The sequence below is a fragment of the Epinephelus fuscoguttatus genome, linkage group LG7 (genome assembly GCF_011397635.1).
Source record: "Epinephelus fuscoguttatus linkage group LG7, E.fuscoguttatus.final_Chr_v1".
Classification (NCBI taxonomy): domain Eukaryota; kingdom Metazoa; phylum Chordata; class Actinopteri; order Perciformes; family Serranidae; genus Epinephelus; species Epinephelus fuscoguttatus.
Genome location: NC_064758.1, coordinates 29,360,641 through 29,380,300, shown reverse-complemented (window position 1 = coordinate 29,380,300; position 19,660 = coordinate 29,360,641). Strand labels below are relative to the sequence as shown.

Here is a 19,660-nt window from a genome sequence, read left to right as displayed (position 1 = left end):
CATCATATGTCCGAGAGCGGGTCCTCTCCCATAGAGTTCACCATGTTGTTTCTACTATAACTCAGAATGAATAAATCAAACACTGGCTTTAGATAGGCCCCTTTTTGCATCAGTTTCTGTAGTTCTCGAGCACCCTTGTCACATGGGACAACTTCACTACTAGATGTCACTAAATCCTCCACACTAGACCTTTAAATACTTTATGTACAGATATTTCAGTCTAATATTTTTGGGCCGCCCTTCTAAAGGTCACAAAATAAACCTGAGGGATCACAAGATGATTAATGGGACAGGAAAAAAGAAAACAGTTCTGTTGCAAACATTTGTTTTAGGTTTTTGGACATAAGTCTTTGGGCCTCGAGCAGTTATTTATACGAAACACTGAGTTCAGAGGGGAAATCACTCTCTCATAGACGACTAAAACATGTGACAGGGGACCAGAAATAGACACACCTTTTTTGTAGGCGCTCCACAAGCCAAACAGGCTTGGACCTAATGGTTTAAGATTTTGAATATAAAATCTTAATCTCCAAAGTATACCTTCAAAATAAATAAAGTGATGAATAAATGATTGAAATCACTGGCTAACACCGTTATGTGATTTAAGAAAACGACATTCCTTCACTGTTATTGTCTCTCAGACATGGAGTTCCTGGAGGTGCTCACTGAAGGCCTCAATCGGGTCCTGCTGGTGCGTGGCGGTGGACGTGAGGTCATCACCATCTACTCTTGAAGGGCTTTAAGGTCTTTTAACGGCACCTACACAGACTCTGCCCTCTTTCCCCCTTCTGTATTGTTCCAGGAAAATCCTCACATGCCATTAACTCATTTAACCTTTTGACCGTTAGTCCACCTGCAGAGTTATGCAACAGTCACGTCTCTGTTCTCGACTCGTCTGCTGATATCAGCAGATCCCTTTTATGGTTACTTCCGACAGTTTATTGCAAAACAAACGACTGTGAAAGCTTCACTTGATCTCAGAAAATGGAAGGTTTTATTTCCCTTTTCTGATACGTTAAGTCAACTTTATTTCCCTTTGCTTTTGTTCCTGGTTGTTTGTAAAAGAGGAATGTTTTTCTTTATCGTTTTTTTCTTACTTTCTGTTATTTATTTATTTATTAATATTATTTATTTATTTATTCATCTAATCATGTCTGTCTTTGTCCTGGTCTGTTTTTGTCTTTCGTTGTATGGTTGGAAGCACACGAGTATTTATATAAGTGGTAATGGTATTTATTGATAGAGGAAAGAACATTGGTTGAGGACCTTTCTATGTTCATGCGATATATTTATATTAATTAATTCTCAAAACAGACCAGCTGGATGAAATATACTGACCTCTAGTTTGCACTCACTTTAGTCAGTTGTGAAAATGCTGTTAAACACTTGATTGTCCATGTTGTCTCATTGCTTACAGCAGAAATTAAAATGAAAAGAAAATGATTTGATCCAGATTATTGTGATCCCAAACCTGATTGTTTGACTTCATTATCCTCACTGTTGGAAAGGGATCATATATACTGAATTGACTCAGTGACATGCAGTAATACAAAGCCTCTGAGTTCAGTGACAGCCGCTTTAAATACTGCACATTCACTAATTGTCTGATATGTATTATCTCTGGTGTCTCCTGTGATAGATGTCATGCTGGTTGATCAGGGTGCACTGAGTTTTTATCCCTCTGTTGTTTTCATTTTACGATACTAACATATAAACGATCAAGTAGATTTTGGTACATGATTCAATGGGAATATGAAACCTTCATTTTATCTTTATCCAAAAAATTAGGTTCATAGGAATCCTCCTCACAACTCTTTAATAAATAAACGGTCCTTCCTGATTACTTATCAACAAAATGTGCCAATATATTATTTAAATGTAATATTTTAGGTGGAATTTAAATGTAAAAAAAATCAACAGATTTAAGACCAGGCATCTCTCCAAACTTTTATTAAATATCGTGTAAAGCTTCAAGGTGAAAGTGAACGTATGTAGTTATTATATGTTTGCAAAAAGAAATTTTACAACATTAAGTCAATGTAAAATGTTCATAAATACACGTCAACATTATATAATAAATCTTATCTCAGAGAATTTATTTTTTAATGGTGTGGTTCAGAAAAAGGTTTAGAAATACAATTTATTAAGAACAAATTATATATTCTATATTTTATGTATGTAAGAGCACAGTATTTAAGGAGTAGTTTGCTCACTTGATTTCTTGCTGATAGAGAGATAGCACTCTCAGCAGCAGCCAGGAGATGTTTAGCTTAGCTTAGCATAATACCTCTGTCCACAGGCAACAAAATCTGCCTACCAGCACCTCTGAAGCTCAGTAATTAATGTTATATCTCATTTGTTCAATCCATAAAAAAAAAAAGGTGTAAAAGTGGCAGTTAGCCCTTTACGTGGAGTTTGTGAGCCAAAGTATCTCATGAGTGAGAGCAGTAACTTCCTGGAGTCTCAGCCTGTTGCCCAGCAACAGCACACACTCACCTCCGTAAAATGACAAAATGTTGCTTTAACTTCTAAATGTTTTGTTCAGTTTAATTTACAACATAAAACTTGCTATTTTGGGAGCTTTAAAGCTGTTGGTAGGCAATTTGTTTTATCTTTGATCACAGCTAGGCCAGCTGTCTCCTCCTGTTTCAAGTCTTTATGCTAAGCTAAGCTAAGCTAAGCTAAAAGGCTACTAGCTGTAACTTCATATTTACTGTAGGCTACAGATGTGAGTCTTAAGCGGGGTTTATACTTGTGTGGCAGACCCTACGCTGTAGCCTACACACGTCTCTTACACCGTTGTGAGCATTTATACTTACATATTTATCATGTGTGGTGGTGTGTCACTCTGCAGTTTCTGTGAAGTGCTGTTAAGTTTAGTTAACTCAAAACACACCTTAAACACACATCAAACATGGATTAATAGAGACAATATCAAACACAAACAGACAAATCAGCTTCACTATAACTCGCAGCATTCACAGACAAACGCTTTTCTTTATCTGGACACATTTTCCCCACAAATACAACATGCTAACGTTATTAGCACAGGCCTATGGCATTTTACATTGCATAAATTAGCCTAGCAACCAGCGAACTTTCCCTCTTCTCATATGAAACCAGGGACAGCAGCAACATTTAACAAAGGTAACGTTACGAAATTCGACTCCTTTACACCTCACAAAGTTCACCGACAAAACAACTGTCTTATACTGAAGACGTTTTCCAAACAAATATAACATGCTAACGTTATTAGCACACGCCTATGGCATTTTACACTGTAAATTTCAGCTCACAAAAGTAGACAGGTCTGTAGAGCTACAGCGTTGATTCAACGCAGATGTATAAATTCCACCTTAGACTTCTCATACAACTCTTGACAAGAAAGCAAATAAGTGTATTTCCCAAAATATTGAACTACTTAAAATGTTTTGGGTTTTTTTTTGCTGCTAAACTAATGCACGCCATTTTAAAATGTGAATAATGAGAGAATTTTAGATGAATCTCAGGCGGTTAATATTAAACTGTTTTAGGATGACTGATCCTGCAGAGTACCTCTCGGACATTTCAGTGCTGTTTTTGTTTGGTTTTTTTTGGTTGTTTTTTGTGTGTCTGTGCCAGAGTGTGTACACAATGGATGTCTAGTTTCTGTTTGTGTATGGTGTAGTTATTTTTGGACATACTTCATTCATGCGTTTGCTGTTTTGTCATAGGTATTATTCACAAAATCTACTGATTCTGCAAATATTTCATTGGATATCACCATTTTATACAGTATATGGATATGATCAGTAAGAGTCGGGCCAGTGTACATTATCTTGCCTCAGAACGTGCACAGTTTATGATATCAGTATGAAATCAAAACACTTAGTATTAGGCTATAGTTCATATGGAAGGTTTTTGTCCGACATGTATGCACGCAGTAGTTTGAGTTTATTCCCCTCTTCCCCTCGGCCTATTAGTGCTCTAAGTATTTTACTTAGAACATTCTGTATCATGTTGTAGCACAAAAGCATTCAGCATCTTTTCCAGGAAATCATAAGACTTGTAAGTATTCTTATATCCTTCAGATTTACTGTCTATATGTACTGTTTTTACTGCTGTAGCATTTACAGAACCTCACCTCATCATACACATATTGATACGTCCTCTTTTTGGTGAATGTCTGTGCAGCCCTCAGTGTTTCCCTAACAACTCTGCAAAGTGTGGGTGCGTAACAATAGCAACAACAACAACTCTATTACTGATTTATGAGAAGATGGTGTAGCTCTACAGGTTGATATACTGGACGCTTGTCTGCGCATGTTTAGAGTCAATATTTTTAAACTCCCTCACCCAGAAACAGAGAGAGTGTGTGTGTGCTGTGACTACATGCCTGTATGCTGTGTGTTTGTGATAGAACAACAAGATAGAGTGAAGATGGGAAGTTTGTAAATAAATGTGTGATTTTAGGCGTAGAGATAACACGTGTAATGTGTGTTAATACAAGTTTTGTAGATGTAAAATAGGCAGTTTGTATTGTCTTTTAAAATGATAAACTTTGTTTAATGTTCTAGTAATGGTTTAATGGAACCATTTTATATGTCGGCACAAAATGCAATAAATTAAAATCATTTTAATACAACAGAGACAGTTCGTGTGTCTGTGATTTTATTCTTACAGTGTCTGCTTATAGACTCTTTCACCATTAGTAAACAGTACCACATTTTTGGTGGCTTGTTTTTGACAAGGGAGGAAGACGATGTGAGTGGTGCATTAAGGCCTCATTTCTACCTACATATGTGTACAGAGACAAGTCAACTGGAGGTCCATTCATTCCTATGGGAATCTCCATGATATCAGATGTGCCTGCGAAACCAGCTCCAGTATGCTAGCTAAGCTGTAAGACTGTTTTCTTCAGTTCAGTTGCCTGTTGTCAAGTGAGTTTGTGTGATTAAAGAACTTGTTTATCTAGTTTTAACACATTGTGAATCTGAGTAATGTTACTCTGCTAAAATATGCTTATACATCATATATAGTCAGATTGTCATTATGACTTGTTCAGCCATTCATATGTCTTTTTAATTAAATATTTCACAAAACATGCCACGTACCTTGCAGGCCAACATAGTCATTTATTTGTTGCCATGCAACGTTGGTCCTGTTTTGTCCCGGTAATGTTCCAAGTGCATATTCCAAACTACTGGATGGCGAAAACATACAAAATTAGCCTCTCCCCCATGGCTACAGGTAGTTTCTATCAAGTTTCTATCCATCTGTAAAGAAATGCACTTCCTGGTGTTGGACACTAGAGGCATCATCTGTGTAAATTTATAGATCTACGGATACCAGTCACATACGTAAGTGGAAACGAGGCGTGAGAAATACTCATTCTGAGTGCTGGAGCACAATCTGACACAACCTGGACCATTTATAAATTCGGAGCACTATCTGAATGCACAATACAGTACAGTGGCAGAGCGCTCTCTCTGGTGAGTTACCTTTAGACATGAAAACCATCTTTGTACCGGACTGTAAACATGTTCATTTGTACTGTAAAGTGTAAAGTCAGGCATTGTAACATGGGGGTGTATGGGGAGTGATTGACTTTTGAAGCCAGCCTCAAGTGGCCGTTTAAGGAACTGCAGGTTTGGCACTTAAGCATTGGCCTCATGTTTCAGCCCCAGAGGTTGTTGCGCGCACGAAACACAAGAAACAGCAGAGGCTGATAGAAGTGTTTTTGTTTTGCAGATATAACGTCATAAAGTATTGAACGAATCAAAATTCTGATCTGGTGATGTTGCCACATGAAATGTCAAGGATTCACCAAAGTCATTAGGATTCATCCTCTGGGAGCCATGAATGTCAGCACAGTTCAGGCTGAGACTGGTGATTTTTCCACTGCACTTTAGACAGGAGCAAACCTTTATGGCCAGATGAAATCAGGTGCAGAGCTGACAACAGATACTTGTTAATTCTGCCACTATTAGAAGGCACAAATAAAAACATTCACATTCATGAGATTAGCTTCTCTGTATACACTTTTCTGTCGTTACTTGTCTCTGTACTCTGATTTATCGTGACTTGCACCACTGAAGACAAAATAAGACAGGAGCAACTTTTTAAAATTTTGGGGAAATCATTTCAATTTATACTACATGGTATAGTAAGAGGACTGTCAGTGTGCAGGAAGAATTAACAGAAAAGTTGTATAGTTTTTTTGTAGGACACCTACTGTTAAGTCAGCCCTCTGCTCTCACTTTAACCTACTTCAGGGGGAAATGTTGCGGACAAAGTGTTTGATCTAGAAACATGCTGAACTGCACTGATTATGATGTGCAAGCTGAAGCAAATACCACTAACTTTATAACAGACACTATGCCCTAACTGTTCGACTCGGAGGTTCACAGGTCAGCAATCTCTGTTTCACAATGTTTCCGAATGGAAATCGGCCAGTTGCAGTCACAGCAGGCAGAGAAAATTATAGTGCAAATCAGAAACTCACATGGCAACAAAACAATGATACTTTATGTTTAAATTCTTATAAAGCATATTTTTAGTGTCAGAATTTTGTCAGAGGATACATGATTGTGTTAAATGCATTGTTAATGGTTTTAATCCATCTGATAAAAAATGTATTTTGACGTCAGGTGCATGTACGCTTCATTAGGCAAACTACTGTGGATGTATAGACGCAAAGTCCTGCAGTGTTGTGCTATAAAGTAACCACAAAAAAGGCTCGTGTATTAAAACCAATACATGTCTTATTACAACGGTCAAAGTCCACGCAGCAGTGTCTCTCTGTGAGGGAATGCTGTGTTTGTCTGAGAGAGAGCAGGAATGACGAATGCCTTTGAGCTGTCTTATCTAGTCAGAGATAATGCAGGCCGCAAAAGAAATGACTGTCATTTGTCCCAAGGAGGTGTTAGGATGAAGACGCAATCGACCAGCCTTCGAGTGAAGTTACCTGTGTTTGTGTTTGTCACACAGGTGGTTATAGTTGGCTTGTATGCTGCCTTTGTCACATACGATGAGCATGCGGACGCCAGATTTCAGACCAACAGGACTAACCCCATGGACAATGCCTTGTACAGGGACTACCCTATTTTTACAGACGTACAGGTCATGATATTTCTCGGCTTTGGGTGCCTGTTGGCATTTTTCCGGCTCTATGGCTTTAGCGGGATGGTTTTTAACTTCCTCACGGCTACTTTTGCCACCCAGTGGGCCATTCTGGTGCAGGGGTACTTCCAGTTCAGTCATGATGGTAAGATCCACCTCGGGGTGATCAACATCATCAATGCAGAGTTTGCCTGTGCTGTGGTGCTGATATCTTTTGGGGCAGTGCTGGGGAAGACGAGTCCGCTGCAGCTGCTGGTCATGGCTCTGCTGGAGGTGCCAGTGTTTGCAGTCACAGAATGGGCCGTGCTCAAGTATCTGAGGATCAACGACGCAGGGGGCTCCATCCTCATTCACATCTTTGCTAGTTATTTCGGCTTGGGCGTCACTTTTGTACTGTACAGGCCTCGACTAAATGAAGGCCATGCAAAGGAGAACACCAGCTACCAGTCTGACATCTTGGCTCTGATGGGGACCTTGTTCCTCTGGGTGTTTTGGCCCTCATTCAACTCAGCGTTAACGCTGAAAGGAGACGACCAGCACAGAGCCATCCTCCACACCTTCATTGGCCTCAGCGCCTCCACGCTCACAGCCGTCGCTCTCTCCGCCATGCTGAACAAGAACGGTAAGATCACCATGGCTGATATTCAGAACGTGACGCTGGCCGGAGGAGTGACAGTGGGAGCATCTGTGGATATGATGATAACGCCTGCAGCTGCGTATGCTCTGGGTATGATGGGCTGCACTGCATGCATGCTGGGTTACAAGTACTTGAGCCCCTTCCTGGCGCGGCGTCTCAGGATCCAGGATCAGTGTGGAATACATAATTTGCACGGTCTAACAGGACTGATATCCTGTGCTGCAGGGATATGTGCTATACTGATGGCTAATGAGGAGAAGTACGGCCCCAGTTTGTATGAGATCTTTACCCACAGAGCACCAGTGGAGGGTGACCCTAAGCTGCAAGAGCTCCAGTTGTTGATCCCTGGTTTGCAGCCAGGGTTGGGGAGGACTGCTCGAGAACAGGCTCTCTTCCAGGTCGCAGCTCTGTTCTCCACTATAGGAGCGTCAGCACTGGGAGGCGTCCTCACAGGCCTCGTGTTGAAGCTGCCATTCCTCGCAGCACCATCCGATGACTTCTGCTTTGATGATGAGCTGTTTTTTGATGTTCCTCCGGACTATGATTCACCACTTAAATTCAGCACCACAGTCACTACAGAGGATTCTACTGCCTGATGTGCAGCCGCCATGTGAGATCAATGCATTTGACCGAGGAACAAAATGTAAATAAGCCTTTTTGTGTCTTTATATGTAATGGGAAACCATCACTCACATGTGTCTTACAGTAACTTTTAATTAAATGTTCATATCCATTACATCATAAATAATCATGCCACTGCAGTGACACTATTCAACACTGTCTAGTAGAACTAGAAATGATGGTTTTTATAATCCCACCTGCGAACATTAAAGGAGATTGAGTGCCAATTTATCATAAGTTTTTGATGTGAAATAAATACTTTTTTAACCTGTGTGCTTTCTTTCTTTTACTAGTAATGGTGTCAGTAAATTCAAGCTGTGAAGAGCAAGAACAGTCAACTAAAGCTCAGATAATTTCTTCATCCTCAACATGCAGCATCTTGTTTCAAGGGACATTAACAAACAATTTTAAAAGAACTAAAAACAATAAAATGGAACCCTCTATTACAAGCAACATCTATATGAAACTAATGAAAAATGAAATAAATTCACAACTGTCAGACCAAACAAAGTTATGTGAATAGTACTGAGAAATGAAACCTACCAGGGGTGTAAATATAGACAGTGCAGGCGGTGTGGTTGCACTGGGGCCCGAAAGTTGAGGAGGCCCATAGAGAGAGTGGGGCCTCCAAAAATGTGTTGGGTGGAGAATGGGCCACCTTGGAAATATGCCTGTGTTCAAAGAAGAGCTCTCATCAAATTAAAAGCAGTACCATTTGCAAACTCATCTCTGTCACGTTAATTTTTCTTTTTTTGTATAACAGTATCTTTAACAAAATTATATGCTTATTCTATAACTATAACTCAATTATTAAAATTGTCAAATTAAATAATTTCTTATTTTCTTTAGTGTTTTTTGTTATACATAGATATTCAATGATAGCGTGCACAGGGAACCATTGTAACTACCTTACCCCACTGAACTACAAAATGTAAAGTAAAGTTAAAAACAAAAGAAGTTATGAAAGACGGAGGTAAATAGCTTCAAAAACAAAGAAGGTGAACAGGCCAAGAAGTGTTGCAGTCATGAGAAGAAGTGCTTGGTCTTCATGAGAGGGGTAAATTATTCCAGTCTGATGGGGCTTTGAAGTTAAAAGCAAATTAATCAGAAACTTAAGGCACAGAAAATAAAGTGTGTGACATATGTATGATCTAAATGGATCTAAAAAGTGTTTGAAATACGAAGTAAATGCATCAGAGTTAAGAGACATGTTATAGGCCTGCATGCAACAATGACGTGTAGGAAAATGACACAAACTAATCGTCAAATATTATTTAAAACTAAATTCAAATGGTTAATTTGGGCAGCAGAGGTGTTCTGGTGTATGATGTTATCTTAATCTATAACAAGGAAACTATAAAAGTGAATAGTTTCCTTGAGCTTTCCTTGGTTGACATGTATTTTTATAATCACTAGATGGCGGCACAGAGCCGTGAAGCAAACGTTACTGTGTTCCCGCGAGAAAATGCGCGATTCCAAAGTCTCTTGGTGTTTGTGCCCTCAGTTCTGTTTTACAGGAAAAACATGAAGGTAGCCTCTCGTCTCAAACAAAGGCTAAGATATCAATCGTCTGAAATACGAGACTTTATTGGTTATATGCATTAAGACATTATCCTAATCTGTAAATTTGTATTTTAACTTCCTGTCTACACCCAGCTGGCTGGGTGAAAATTTTAATTCGTATTTATGAATCAGCTTCCAGACCAACAGAGCAAAAATGAGCAGATTTAGCGATCATCTGTGGCAACTGCAAATAATATTAATGACACAAGTTGTTAGTAATAACCTGCATCAAGTTAAGTATCGTTGCTCTTGCAGTATTTCACCATATGTATGTAGCACTAATATAATATGGAGGCTAAAATCCTTATCTGGATTTTATTCATTATTATTGTATTTATTTATTTATTATTATTATTATTAGTAGTAGTAGTAGTAGTATTTTGTGAAGGCTTGATTCTGGCATATTCTGCTTGTTTTTGTTTGTTTGTTTTGAACATATTTTTATGATTAATTATGCATCCACTATATCAGTTTCACATATACACATATTTTATATTTATCAACCTCCCTCCACACAAACACCCCAAATCCCTCTCTAAACTCCCCTCCCCTAACACAGTTCCTCCAAAATGATACACGTAACACGGCACAGTCTTAGTTCACAAACATGGTGGCATATTGTAAAAGGGAAAAAAAAAATAAAGTAAAATAAATTTTAAAAATAATTTTATAGACAGCAAAGCCTCCACTCAGCACTCAACCATCATTTCATGGTCTAAGAAGTGCCTTACAGAAAATGTTTGACATAATCAAGGGAAGGCGTCCATACATAATGACATGTGGCAGTTTCACCCCCAGATCAACATGTTAAATATTCCATAAAGGACAAATACTGCCTTATGCCAGTCTAGGAGTGTTGGTGGTTTATTTGAAATCCACACAATAATATACTTTTACATGCAGCATATGTTAACACTCAGCAATTTTCTCCTGTAAATCACCTTTCCTAATTTGCAAACTCTAATTCTTTATTGAAACCAAATTTAACTTTGAAACAACTTTTATCCAGAAATCCTGAATATGTACAATCTTCCATATAGTGTGTATAAAAGTACCGACACTGAATACACGGACCTGACTTCATGCTGTTAATCATATTTTTAAGTGTAGGTGATATCTAAAGGTGATGTAGCATGTTCCCATTTATCTGTCCCTGTAGCTTTATCTATCTGCACCCCGAGGTCTTGAGCCCACATTTGCAAGATTGCAAAATTCACTTTACAGGACCTGTCTAGGGCGTCATATCATTGTCATACTACTTACAACTTAATGCTATGTATTATATAAAATAATTGCTCAGTTGGTGACACCTCTAATTTAAATTGCTGCACAGTTTAAGTCTGGATAAAACTTCTAACTTAGGAACCTAAAAAAATGTGTTTGAGGTAGTTTTTTAAGGCCTCTGTTTCAGTAAGAGAGCGGTGAAGTACTGCTGAGCTCCAGTAGGTGGCGGTAAGGACACACCAAACACCGCCGCTGCAGCAAAAGCTCAAAGCAGAGGAAAAAGACGAAGAAGAAGGAAGGCGAGCATTTTGATACCAGGCCACGACCTGCCACGGAGAGTTGCTAACTGAAAAAAAGGTTATATAACTTCGACAGTTGTGATTTCATCCTAGCTTTCTGTGACCTGCGTCGAGGGAGACGTCGAGACGAGTCTCTTCAGCGGCCCATTTCCCGTGATATTTTGACTTTGGCGCACCATTTCATCAAATTCAAACGGTAACGTCAATGTTTGCTAATTAACCTAGCTCGCTGCCGCGGAAACGCCGTTAGCCATATTGGCTGTTAACTTAGCGCTTGTTTTTCCAGCGTAAACATTACGAGGACTGCTGTAAACATCCAAAGCTAATAAGGTTTAAAATGGGTTCTTGGTGACGCAGTTAATGTGTTTTTTGATATTCTTATAAGCAGACTATCCAAACGCAGCTCTAAATTAATAATAAGGGTCATTGAAACAAGCTAACGGAAGCTAACGTTGAAACGACGGAGATGTAGCATTTCGAGGTGGCTAGTTGGAGTTAGCTTCGTGTTGAGCGCAACGCGTGTTTATCCTACATGTGTTAACCTAATACTGATCATGTTTGAACTCTGTTGAATCAAACATGATCACTTACTAAACGTTTAGTAAGTCAGATAATGAGGTTTCAAATTGATCTAATTAAAGATTACATTTGTTAAATTGAGGGAAATCTTGAGGAAGTTCAGACAGACAACATGTCGCATCGCTGCCATCTAACCAACCGTAACTTATTTTTAGCAACGTCCATCTAGCTGTCATCGACTGCGTCTACGTACATCTAAATTAGCAAAGCCGTCATTGTTTACGTCTATTTATTCTCTAGCTTGTCTTTCAATTGAAAATATTGGAATCACTCGGTACTTCCAAGTGAAAAATTTAACATTGTGTAGCTGCGTAAATTTCTCTTAAATCTACTTGTATGCACTTTACACAAAGATCCAAGACAGATCAAGTAACAGTGTAGTTATGGAACAAAACGGATGATCCATTTTCATGAGTTTAATAATTATTTCTCCTCCACAGGATCATCATGGCTGATGATTTTGACGTAGAGGCCATGCTGGAGGCTCCATTCAGAAAGGTGGGTTGCAGATTACAGAGATATGAGGCCTGTTTCACTGTTATGATTTACTCTTGAGTCCTTGTTATAATTGCTACTGTGACAAAGTTTACTTGAATGTTGTGTGGTGTGATTGAGTATTTAAAACGCAATACAGAATTATAAATAAATCCACATCTATCTCTCTTTATAGACTTCCCTAATGATATCTCACCTCTACTCCCATGAATTCATCTTTGATTCCACTGTGAACTGTGAAAAAAAGGAAGGTAGTTATTGTGCATATACTGATGTACTGTGGTTCACCTTAGGACTAAAAGAGATTCAACCTAGAACATCCAATCCCTATTCGGTTTCAACAAGGTGAATGCCAATGGTTGATAAGCCCATCTTTACCTGTCCAGCAAAGGAGGCAGTATTCAGATTTACAATCTGCATGCCATCACCGCTTCTGAATGTGCAGTTTTATGTAATCAGCTTTAAATCCCAGAAATGGGAAGAAAAAAAGTCCACTGTGTGGCTTTGACCAAAAATGTATTATTCAGTCACCTCAAAGTAATTCAACTTTGACGAAATTGCTCTTTAGGTAGAATCACAGATGAAGTTGTGTTTGGAAATATAATTTGCCCATAATAATAAAGGATAGTAGATTGTGTTTGTGTCAGTCTACAACTATTCTTCAGTTGTAGTTTGACATCAGTATGCTTGAAAATGCAGATACTGCATTCGTGGAGCTTCATTGTGCAACCACATGAGCATGATGTCATGATTTCATGGCTAAATATATAGGCGAGTAATTAATTTCTCTTGCTAGTAAATATGAATACTGCCTCCTTGCCATAGTCAACTGTAATGTGAATCAGCATCTTGATTTTGCATGCTACACGATACCACAGATATTGATAATATATTTACTAGAATGACTGTAAAAATAGATACTTCTATCTAGCATCTTTGTATTTTAAAGTGAGTTACTTTTCAGTAGTTCATAATTTCCTTCTTAAGTCAAAAAGGTTGGAAATATTACTGATAACATGCAGACTAAAGATAATGGCAGTGTAACACGTGGCTGATTTGATGGATTTATTTATTAATTTATTTTATTTTTTTATTTATTCATTTATTTTCTTGGGCGTCAATATTACTAAGAAGTGTGAATCCCTGTTTGCTTCAGGGCAAGATGTGTGACAGAGGTGGCATCGAGCTCTTACAGTCCAAGAACGAAAATGGGTGAAGATCACTGGACTGACACCAACCACACAGGATCTCTTTTAGTGGTCATGGGCCATGCGTGGTCACATGATTAGGCACAAATAGTGGCATTGGTACGACCTATAAGAAGGGGAATGGTGGAGATGATCTGACTTCTGTCAAAGCTTCCTGAACTCAGCTAATATGTTGGACAATCTCCCTTTAACTTTGCTTTGTTGCATTAAGTACTGAGCAGCCTTGTAAAAAACAGGAGAGGGATGGGAAGCTATTGGGGTGGTGGAAGGACACTGTCCAGACATGACAGTAGGAAGTTTTGAAGTATTATTATTAATTGAATATATTCTGCATTTTCTCTTGTCCCACCCCATCCCCTTTACCTTGACGACTTGAAATGTTTCATCTACGTCCTCATGATGTTCTTCTATCAACCTTGCTTAGGATGAGATCAAGTCCTCTCATGCAAATGGACATGAAGACCAAAACAAGAAGTAAGTTTTGAATATAACGCATCTTCGTATTGTGGTTCTGAATTACACAATGTCATTTCATTTTATTAAAAATCTCTTTTACCTCGCACGACGATAGCAGTGTGTTAACAATGTTTCAGGAAAAGGAGGAGCCGAAGCAGGAGCCGAAGCCCAGGCTCCCGGAAGAGGAGAAGCAAGAGCAGAGACAGAAAGAAGGGTAAGAAGAGGAGCAGGAGCCGAGAAAGAAAACGAAGCCGCAGCAGAGAACGCCATCGCAGCAAGTCCAGAAGCAAAGAGCGTTCCGGGCGGTACAGAGCACGCAAGAGCCCAGTGTATGTGACCTTTTTATTCTTGATGACATTAATACTCAGTGTCCACAAGTGTACTGCTGTAACATCTATCTTTATGAAGCTTATAGCACCCACTTTTTGGTAGGGCTGTGCCTAACTGTCATACTTTCATCTATCAATTTTAACGATACTGTTTGAGATGTTTGTAAAGACTGATTTTTTTATTACTTAATTGGTGCTGATTAAACAGGAACAGGAAAATGTAAAACAACCGAAAAACCACAAGATGAGTAACTGTGTAGCGTAACCTTATCAGTGGTGCAGAAATTACTTTTAATATGGGCAATAGAAAGAGAAACTAAAAAAATTAATCTTAAGTTATTACCACTAACACATTCCACTCATTGAAAGATATCATGCTTGGGTAGGGATAAAAAGTAAATAAGATGGCGGTGCGTGTCTCACAAAGCACTTCAGGGTGCTTTTACTTGAAAGTGTCTGTGCATTGCAATTTTAGTTTCAAATTTGTGGGCAAGCATTTATAGCTGCAGCTTGTCCTCCAGAGCAATCTGTGCTTTGACTGGGTGCAGCAGTTTACCTCATTGCAACACGCCAGTGCACCAACATTATAGGCATCATAAAAGAGGACTTAATTATTAAACAGAATTTACGGGTGTACCTAATGAAGTGGACACTGAGTTTAAGTAGTTACCAATAGCTGTTTTGTCTGTCTGGTTCCTTTGTTGTAATTTTAGCCAAGACAAAATACTTCCTGCTTTGACTGAGACACAAAGATGTTCAGGAAATATTTAAATTTATTTGTGTAGGAAAATTCTGGAGCTGAAATAGGCACGTATGCAAAGTTTGTCATCAGACAGTATCATCAGCTGCCTCTTCACAGCAGACATTTTGACTTGTCATAGTAGAAGCACAAGTGTTTATTAATAACATTAATGAGGGCTCTATTTAGGTGTCACATGAAGCAGTGACAGCGAGCCAGCGTGTCAAATACCAGCCCAGCTGTTTTTGTTTCAGCTTTATTTAAAATTTTAAAAGCAATTCTTCTTCATATTTTAGCCGGAAACGTTCCAAAAGTCGGAGCCCCCCCTTCAAAAAAGAGAAGAGTCCCATCAGGTGAGATCAATCTTCACAGTACTACTTTTGTGTTTGATTTACCATATGTATTGATCATTTCACCTGTTTATTACATGGTTTGTTTCAGTGTTTCCAAAGACACCCTTTTGAAAATTTTGGGTATTTTTTTTCCCTCTTTTTTTTTTAAGGCAACCAATTGACAATCTAACACCAGAGGAGAGGGACGCCCGCACAGTTTTCTGCATGCAGCTGGCTGCGAGAATCAGAGCTCGAGACCTGGAGGATTTCTTCTCAGCTGTCGGAAAAGTAAGTTGATTTTCAAGCTGTCGTCACAAATAATCCAGCAGGTCTGCATGTAGACATTATCTCTTAAATCTTGACTGTTTTCTCTCTGCAGGTAAGAGACGTGAGAATGATCTCGGACAGAAACTCCAGGAGATCAAAGGGCATCGCATACATAGAGTTTGTGGAGGCTTCGTCTGTTCCACTGGCTATTGGATTGACTGGTCAGAGGCTTTTGGGAGTGCCCATTATCGTCCAGGCCTCTCAGGTGATGGTAATCTGAATACAGTCTACAGCTGCATTATTTCCACCAATACATCCTATTAAACATATTTTTTAAATAGAAACAAGTGTAACCCAGACTGCTTTGTGGCTTTGGCAGATTCAATAATTCTGTGTTGATACACTGAATTAATTTAATTACATTTCTTTCCATGTTTAATTACAGGCAGAGAAAAATAGAGCTGCAGCTGCTGCCAACAATCTACAGAAGGGCAGCTCGGGTCCAATGAGGCTGTATGTGGGCTCTCTGCACTTCAACATTACTGAAGAAATGCTTCGAGGGATCTTTGAGCCTTTCGGAAAGGTCAGGAACAAGTTTCACGTATAAATTGTAAATTAAAATGGTTTTGTAGATGCTTTCATTAAAGTCCTCCTGTCTGCTGTTTGTTTCCAAAGATTGAGGGAATCCAGCTGATGATGGACAGCGAGACCGGGCGATCCAAAGGATACGGCTTCATATCGGTAATTTAAGCACCTTTATTTAATAGTGCTTTAGTGTTTGCAGCTAGTTTGATTGTAACTTCTTCGCTTCTTAAAGTTTGCAGATGCAGAATGTGCAAAAAAGGCCCTGGAGCAGCTTAACGGCTTTGAGCTGGCCGGACGTCCAATGAAAGTGGGACATGTTACAGAGCGCTCAGACTCATCGACAGCCAGCTCGTTCCTAGACAACGACGAACTTGAAAGGACTGGCATCGACCTCGGCACCACAGGGCGTCTGCAGCTTATGGCTCGACTAGCAGAAGGTTTGTTATAACTTACATCATTTTACATCAACATATACAAAGAAAATTCAACTTCAGGCGTTTTGTCACAGGCGAACATTATTTCAAACATTTTTCTCAATGCATTTTTTACTGTGCAAAAACACTGTAAACTATACCATATATATGTTGATATACAACTACAGTGGGCTTAGGCAGTATCATGGCATTACAGGGGAGTAGTGCTGCTCACAAAATGGAGTCATATACCGTATACCCTGATATCAACATATTTCTTCTCCATTGTTGTTGTCGAGCACCTGATTAAGTTAGATGTGACAGTTGGTGTTTGTGGTTGGCTATATGTCCTGCCCCTCTCCATTATGTTTGGATGGCTGGGATAAAACTTGACAATGAAGAGTGCAGCATTTTACAAAGTTAAATATTTTTAAATTCTTGATGCCCAGAAAAAACGGCAAACATGCACACCTAGGGCCTCTTCATATTGCCGACATTTTTTGCATAGGGTAAATACACAGCACTGCCCTTGCAAAGAATTAAAATACGCCGGCCATAGGGAAAAAACGCTGGCTATTGGCTCAATCTTTTCATACTTTGTAGTGGCTTTGTGGTTCTGACTTGTCAAAGTGTCAATTATTTTTATGTTACCGGTCTTAATTCATTGCAGAACTCACCCGCAGGGCTCCGTTTTGACTTTTCATAGAACATGTCTTTGATAAGTCTATCAGTGTCACTAAACAGTCTTTAGATTTAGTGTCACACATTAAAATATTGTCATTTCTCCTTCTCCACAGGAACTGGACTGAAGATCCCTCCTGCTGCACAGCAGGCTCTACAGATGACCGGGTCCATACCGTTTGGAAACATCGCTGCTCCACCAGGTGAGATGATTGAAAGCTTTTTGTGTTTGTGTATTCATTGATTTAATAGAAAATTCAGTGACAAATAATAATTCTCTGTTTCAGCTGTTCCTACTCCAGCTCCAAGCCAAGCCTTGAACCTCCCCTCACAGCCGCTGGCCACACACTGCCTTCAGCTGTCCAACCTGTTCAACCCACAAGCGTAAGGACATTTTTGTTTTAGCTACTTTTTAAAGTTTGTCTTGAAACATTAGTTAAATGCCCAAACGTACAATGAATCTTTGTAACTGTTCCTCCTGTTTGCAAATGTGAAGGAATTAAAACAGTTACAGTGTAAATGATGTGAACTGTTCAGAGTAGAAATGATTCCCAAAGTTCAACTAAAGCTGATCTGAGGCTGTAGCAGAAGAGTTAGACAAACCAAGTGGGTGTCTCTTACTAAAAGATACATTAAAGAGTAGAGGCCTCATATTACCTCCAGTTCTTTACACAGAACAAAGACTGGATTTTTGTTCTCATCTCTTACTCTGACAGCCCTTTTAAGAAGTGGTCTTTAAGGCCAGTATGGACAGGACAGGGTGTCCACAGGTATCTGACTCTTTAATTTAATGCCTTTCAACATCATTTTTAGACAAATTCTTTCTTATTCAAGGAATATAGTTGGGTTAATCTACATTTTGCAAGCATGTAAGTGCATGCATAAAGTAAAGACAGTATATGGTTCAGTGGTAGGTTTGAAGATTTGTAACATCAGACATTTGGACCTCACACAGAAGAGCTTGATTCATTTTGAGAGAAATTAAAAAGATGGATGTTTTGGAAACTATTACACCAATCAATGATCAGTGACTCTGCAATGTATGAACTATTCCTTTAAAATTCTTGCGTCAGGAATACTAACAATTGAAGCTTCTGAAGCCACTAGATTTAACATAACCATTATGTTTCTTTTTTATTTAGTGAAAATGATCCCAGCTGGGCCATCGAGATCCAAGACGATGTTATTGAAGAGTGCAACAAACACGGAGGGATCGTTCACATTTATGTTGATAAGAACTCTGCCCAAGTAAGTTGATGATTGTGGATGTTTTATCTGTTAACACAAATAAAAAAAAAATTCAACTGATCCCTGGGGTATTGAAGGGGAAATAGTATCCATGTTCAAGTTGATCCACAGACGTCACTGTGGACAGAATGGTTAAAAACTAGTTTGATAGAAAATCTTTTGTCCTCTCTTTCACTCAGGGTAATGTGTATGTGAAGTGTCCCTCAATACCAGCAGCGATGGCAACTGTAAATGCACTTCATGGACGCTGGTTTGCAGGTATGTGTTTGCTTTTGAATCTTTAAATGACAGTAAAAAAAAAAAAACACTTTTTCAAGGTTTTAACATGTCCTCTTTATTCTCTCTTTCAGGCAAAATGATAACAGCTGCCTACGTCCCCCTACCGACCTACCACAACCTTTTCCCTGATTCAGTAACGGCGAAGCAGCTCCTAATGCCAGCTCGTCGATAGTCTGAGACATGCTCATTAAAGTCAGTGTAAATACATTTGTTTGCAGTCATGGAAACAGACGCATTGAAATTAGTTGGCTGTGTGTAATAAAAGTTGCCTCAAGTTCATGTGTTCACCATTGAAGACTAGGCAGTTTTTTTTCTTTTGAGTTGCTTTTCAATTTTTTGTGGGTTTGTGTTGTAAACTACCACTGAGAAGTAATCTGCAGGTATCTATTGGTCCGTATGTTTTTAAATATTCCTGTCTTATCTGCTTGTTTAAATCAACAGTTTTAGATTTAAAGTAAATTGCAAAGAGTTACAAAAACTGTGTTGGGATAATAGGCCTTAAATGCCAAAAGTATATCAATGTCAACAATAATCCTTTGTAACTTTTTACAGCCATAATTTCATTTTTTGTATGAAGGCTCCCAATAAACTTTGGCAAATTTGA

General features: G+C 38.9%; 3 protein-coding genes across 4 annotated transcripts in view; all 3 read left to right on the top strand.

Moving 5' to 3' along the window:
* Nucleotides 1-928, top strand: part of slc12a5b (solute carrier family 12 member 5b) — a 54,799-nt gene extending 53,871 nt beyond the window's left edge. Inside the window, exon 26 of the mRNA XM_049582012.1 lies at nt 642-928. Coding sequence (XP_049437969.1) covers nt 642-733 — 92 coding nt within the window. The 3' untranslated portion in view covers nt 734-928. The remainder of the gene's footprint in view (nt 1-641) is intronic.
* A 5,885-nt stretch (nt 929-6,813) lies between these two features.
* On the top strand, nt 6,814-9,007 carry LOC125892190 (ammonium transporter Rh type B-A-like). Its single transcript, XM_049582010.1, has one exon. The coding sequence runs from the start codon at nt 6,820-6,822 to the stop codon at nt 8,332-8,334; it is 1,515 nt and encodes a 504-aa protein (XP_049437967.1). The 5' UTR covers nt 6,814-6,819; the 3' UTR covers nt 8,335-9,007.
* A 2,419-nt stretch (nt 9,008-11,426) lies between these two features.
* rbm39b (RNA binding motif protein 39b) lies at nt 11,427-19,660 on the top strand. 2 transcript variants are annotated; one of them, XM_049580818.1, is made up of 15 exons: nt 11,427-11,641; nt 12,465-12,522; nt 14,152-14,201; nt 14,321-14,512; nt 15,548-15,604; nt 15,754-15,871; nt 15,963-16,115; nt 16,296-16,433; nt 16,526-16,591; nt 16,668-16,872; nt 17,646-17,732; nt 17,817-17,913; nt 18,672-18,777; nt 18,957-19,035; nt 19,128-19,660. In XM_049580818.1, exons 2-15 carry the CDS (start codon nt 12,472-12,474, stop codon nt 19,226-19,228), a joined length of 1,500 nt encoding a protein of 499 aa, XP_049436775.1. In that variant the 5' UTR covers nt 11,427-11,641; nt 12,465-12,471; the 3' UTR covers nt 19,229-19,660. The 2 variants fall into 2 exon arrangements, with proteins under 2 accessions (XP_049436775.1, XP_049436774.1); XM_049580817.1 differs by having other exon boundaries at nt 15,963-16,121.

Coding starts and splice junctions, on each gene's coding strand:
- rbm39b (XM_049580817.1), top strand. CDS start 12,472: ATGGCTGATGATTTTGACGTAGAGGCCATGCTGGAGGCTCCATTCAGA. Junction 16,122..16,295: donor TCCAGGCCTCTCAGGTGATG/GTAATCTGAATA, acceptor GTTTAATTACAG/GCAGAGAAAAATAGAGCTGC. Junction 19,036..19,127: donor TCATGGACGCTGGTTTGCAG/GTATGTGTTTGC, acceptor TCTCTCTTTCAG/GCAAAATGATAACAGCTGCC.
- LOC125892190 (XM_049582010.1), top strand. CDS start 6,820: ATGACGAATGCCTTTGAGCTGTCTTATCTAGTCAGAGATAATGCAGGC.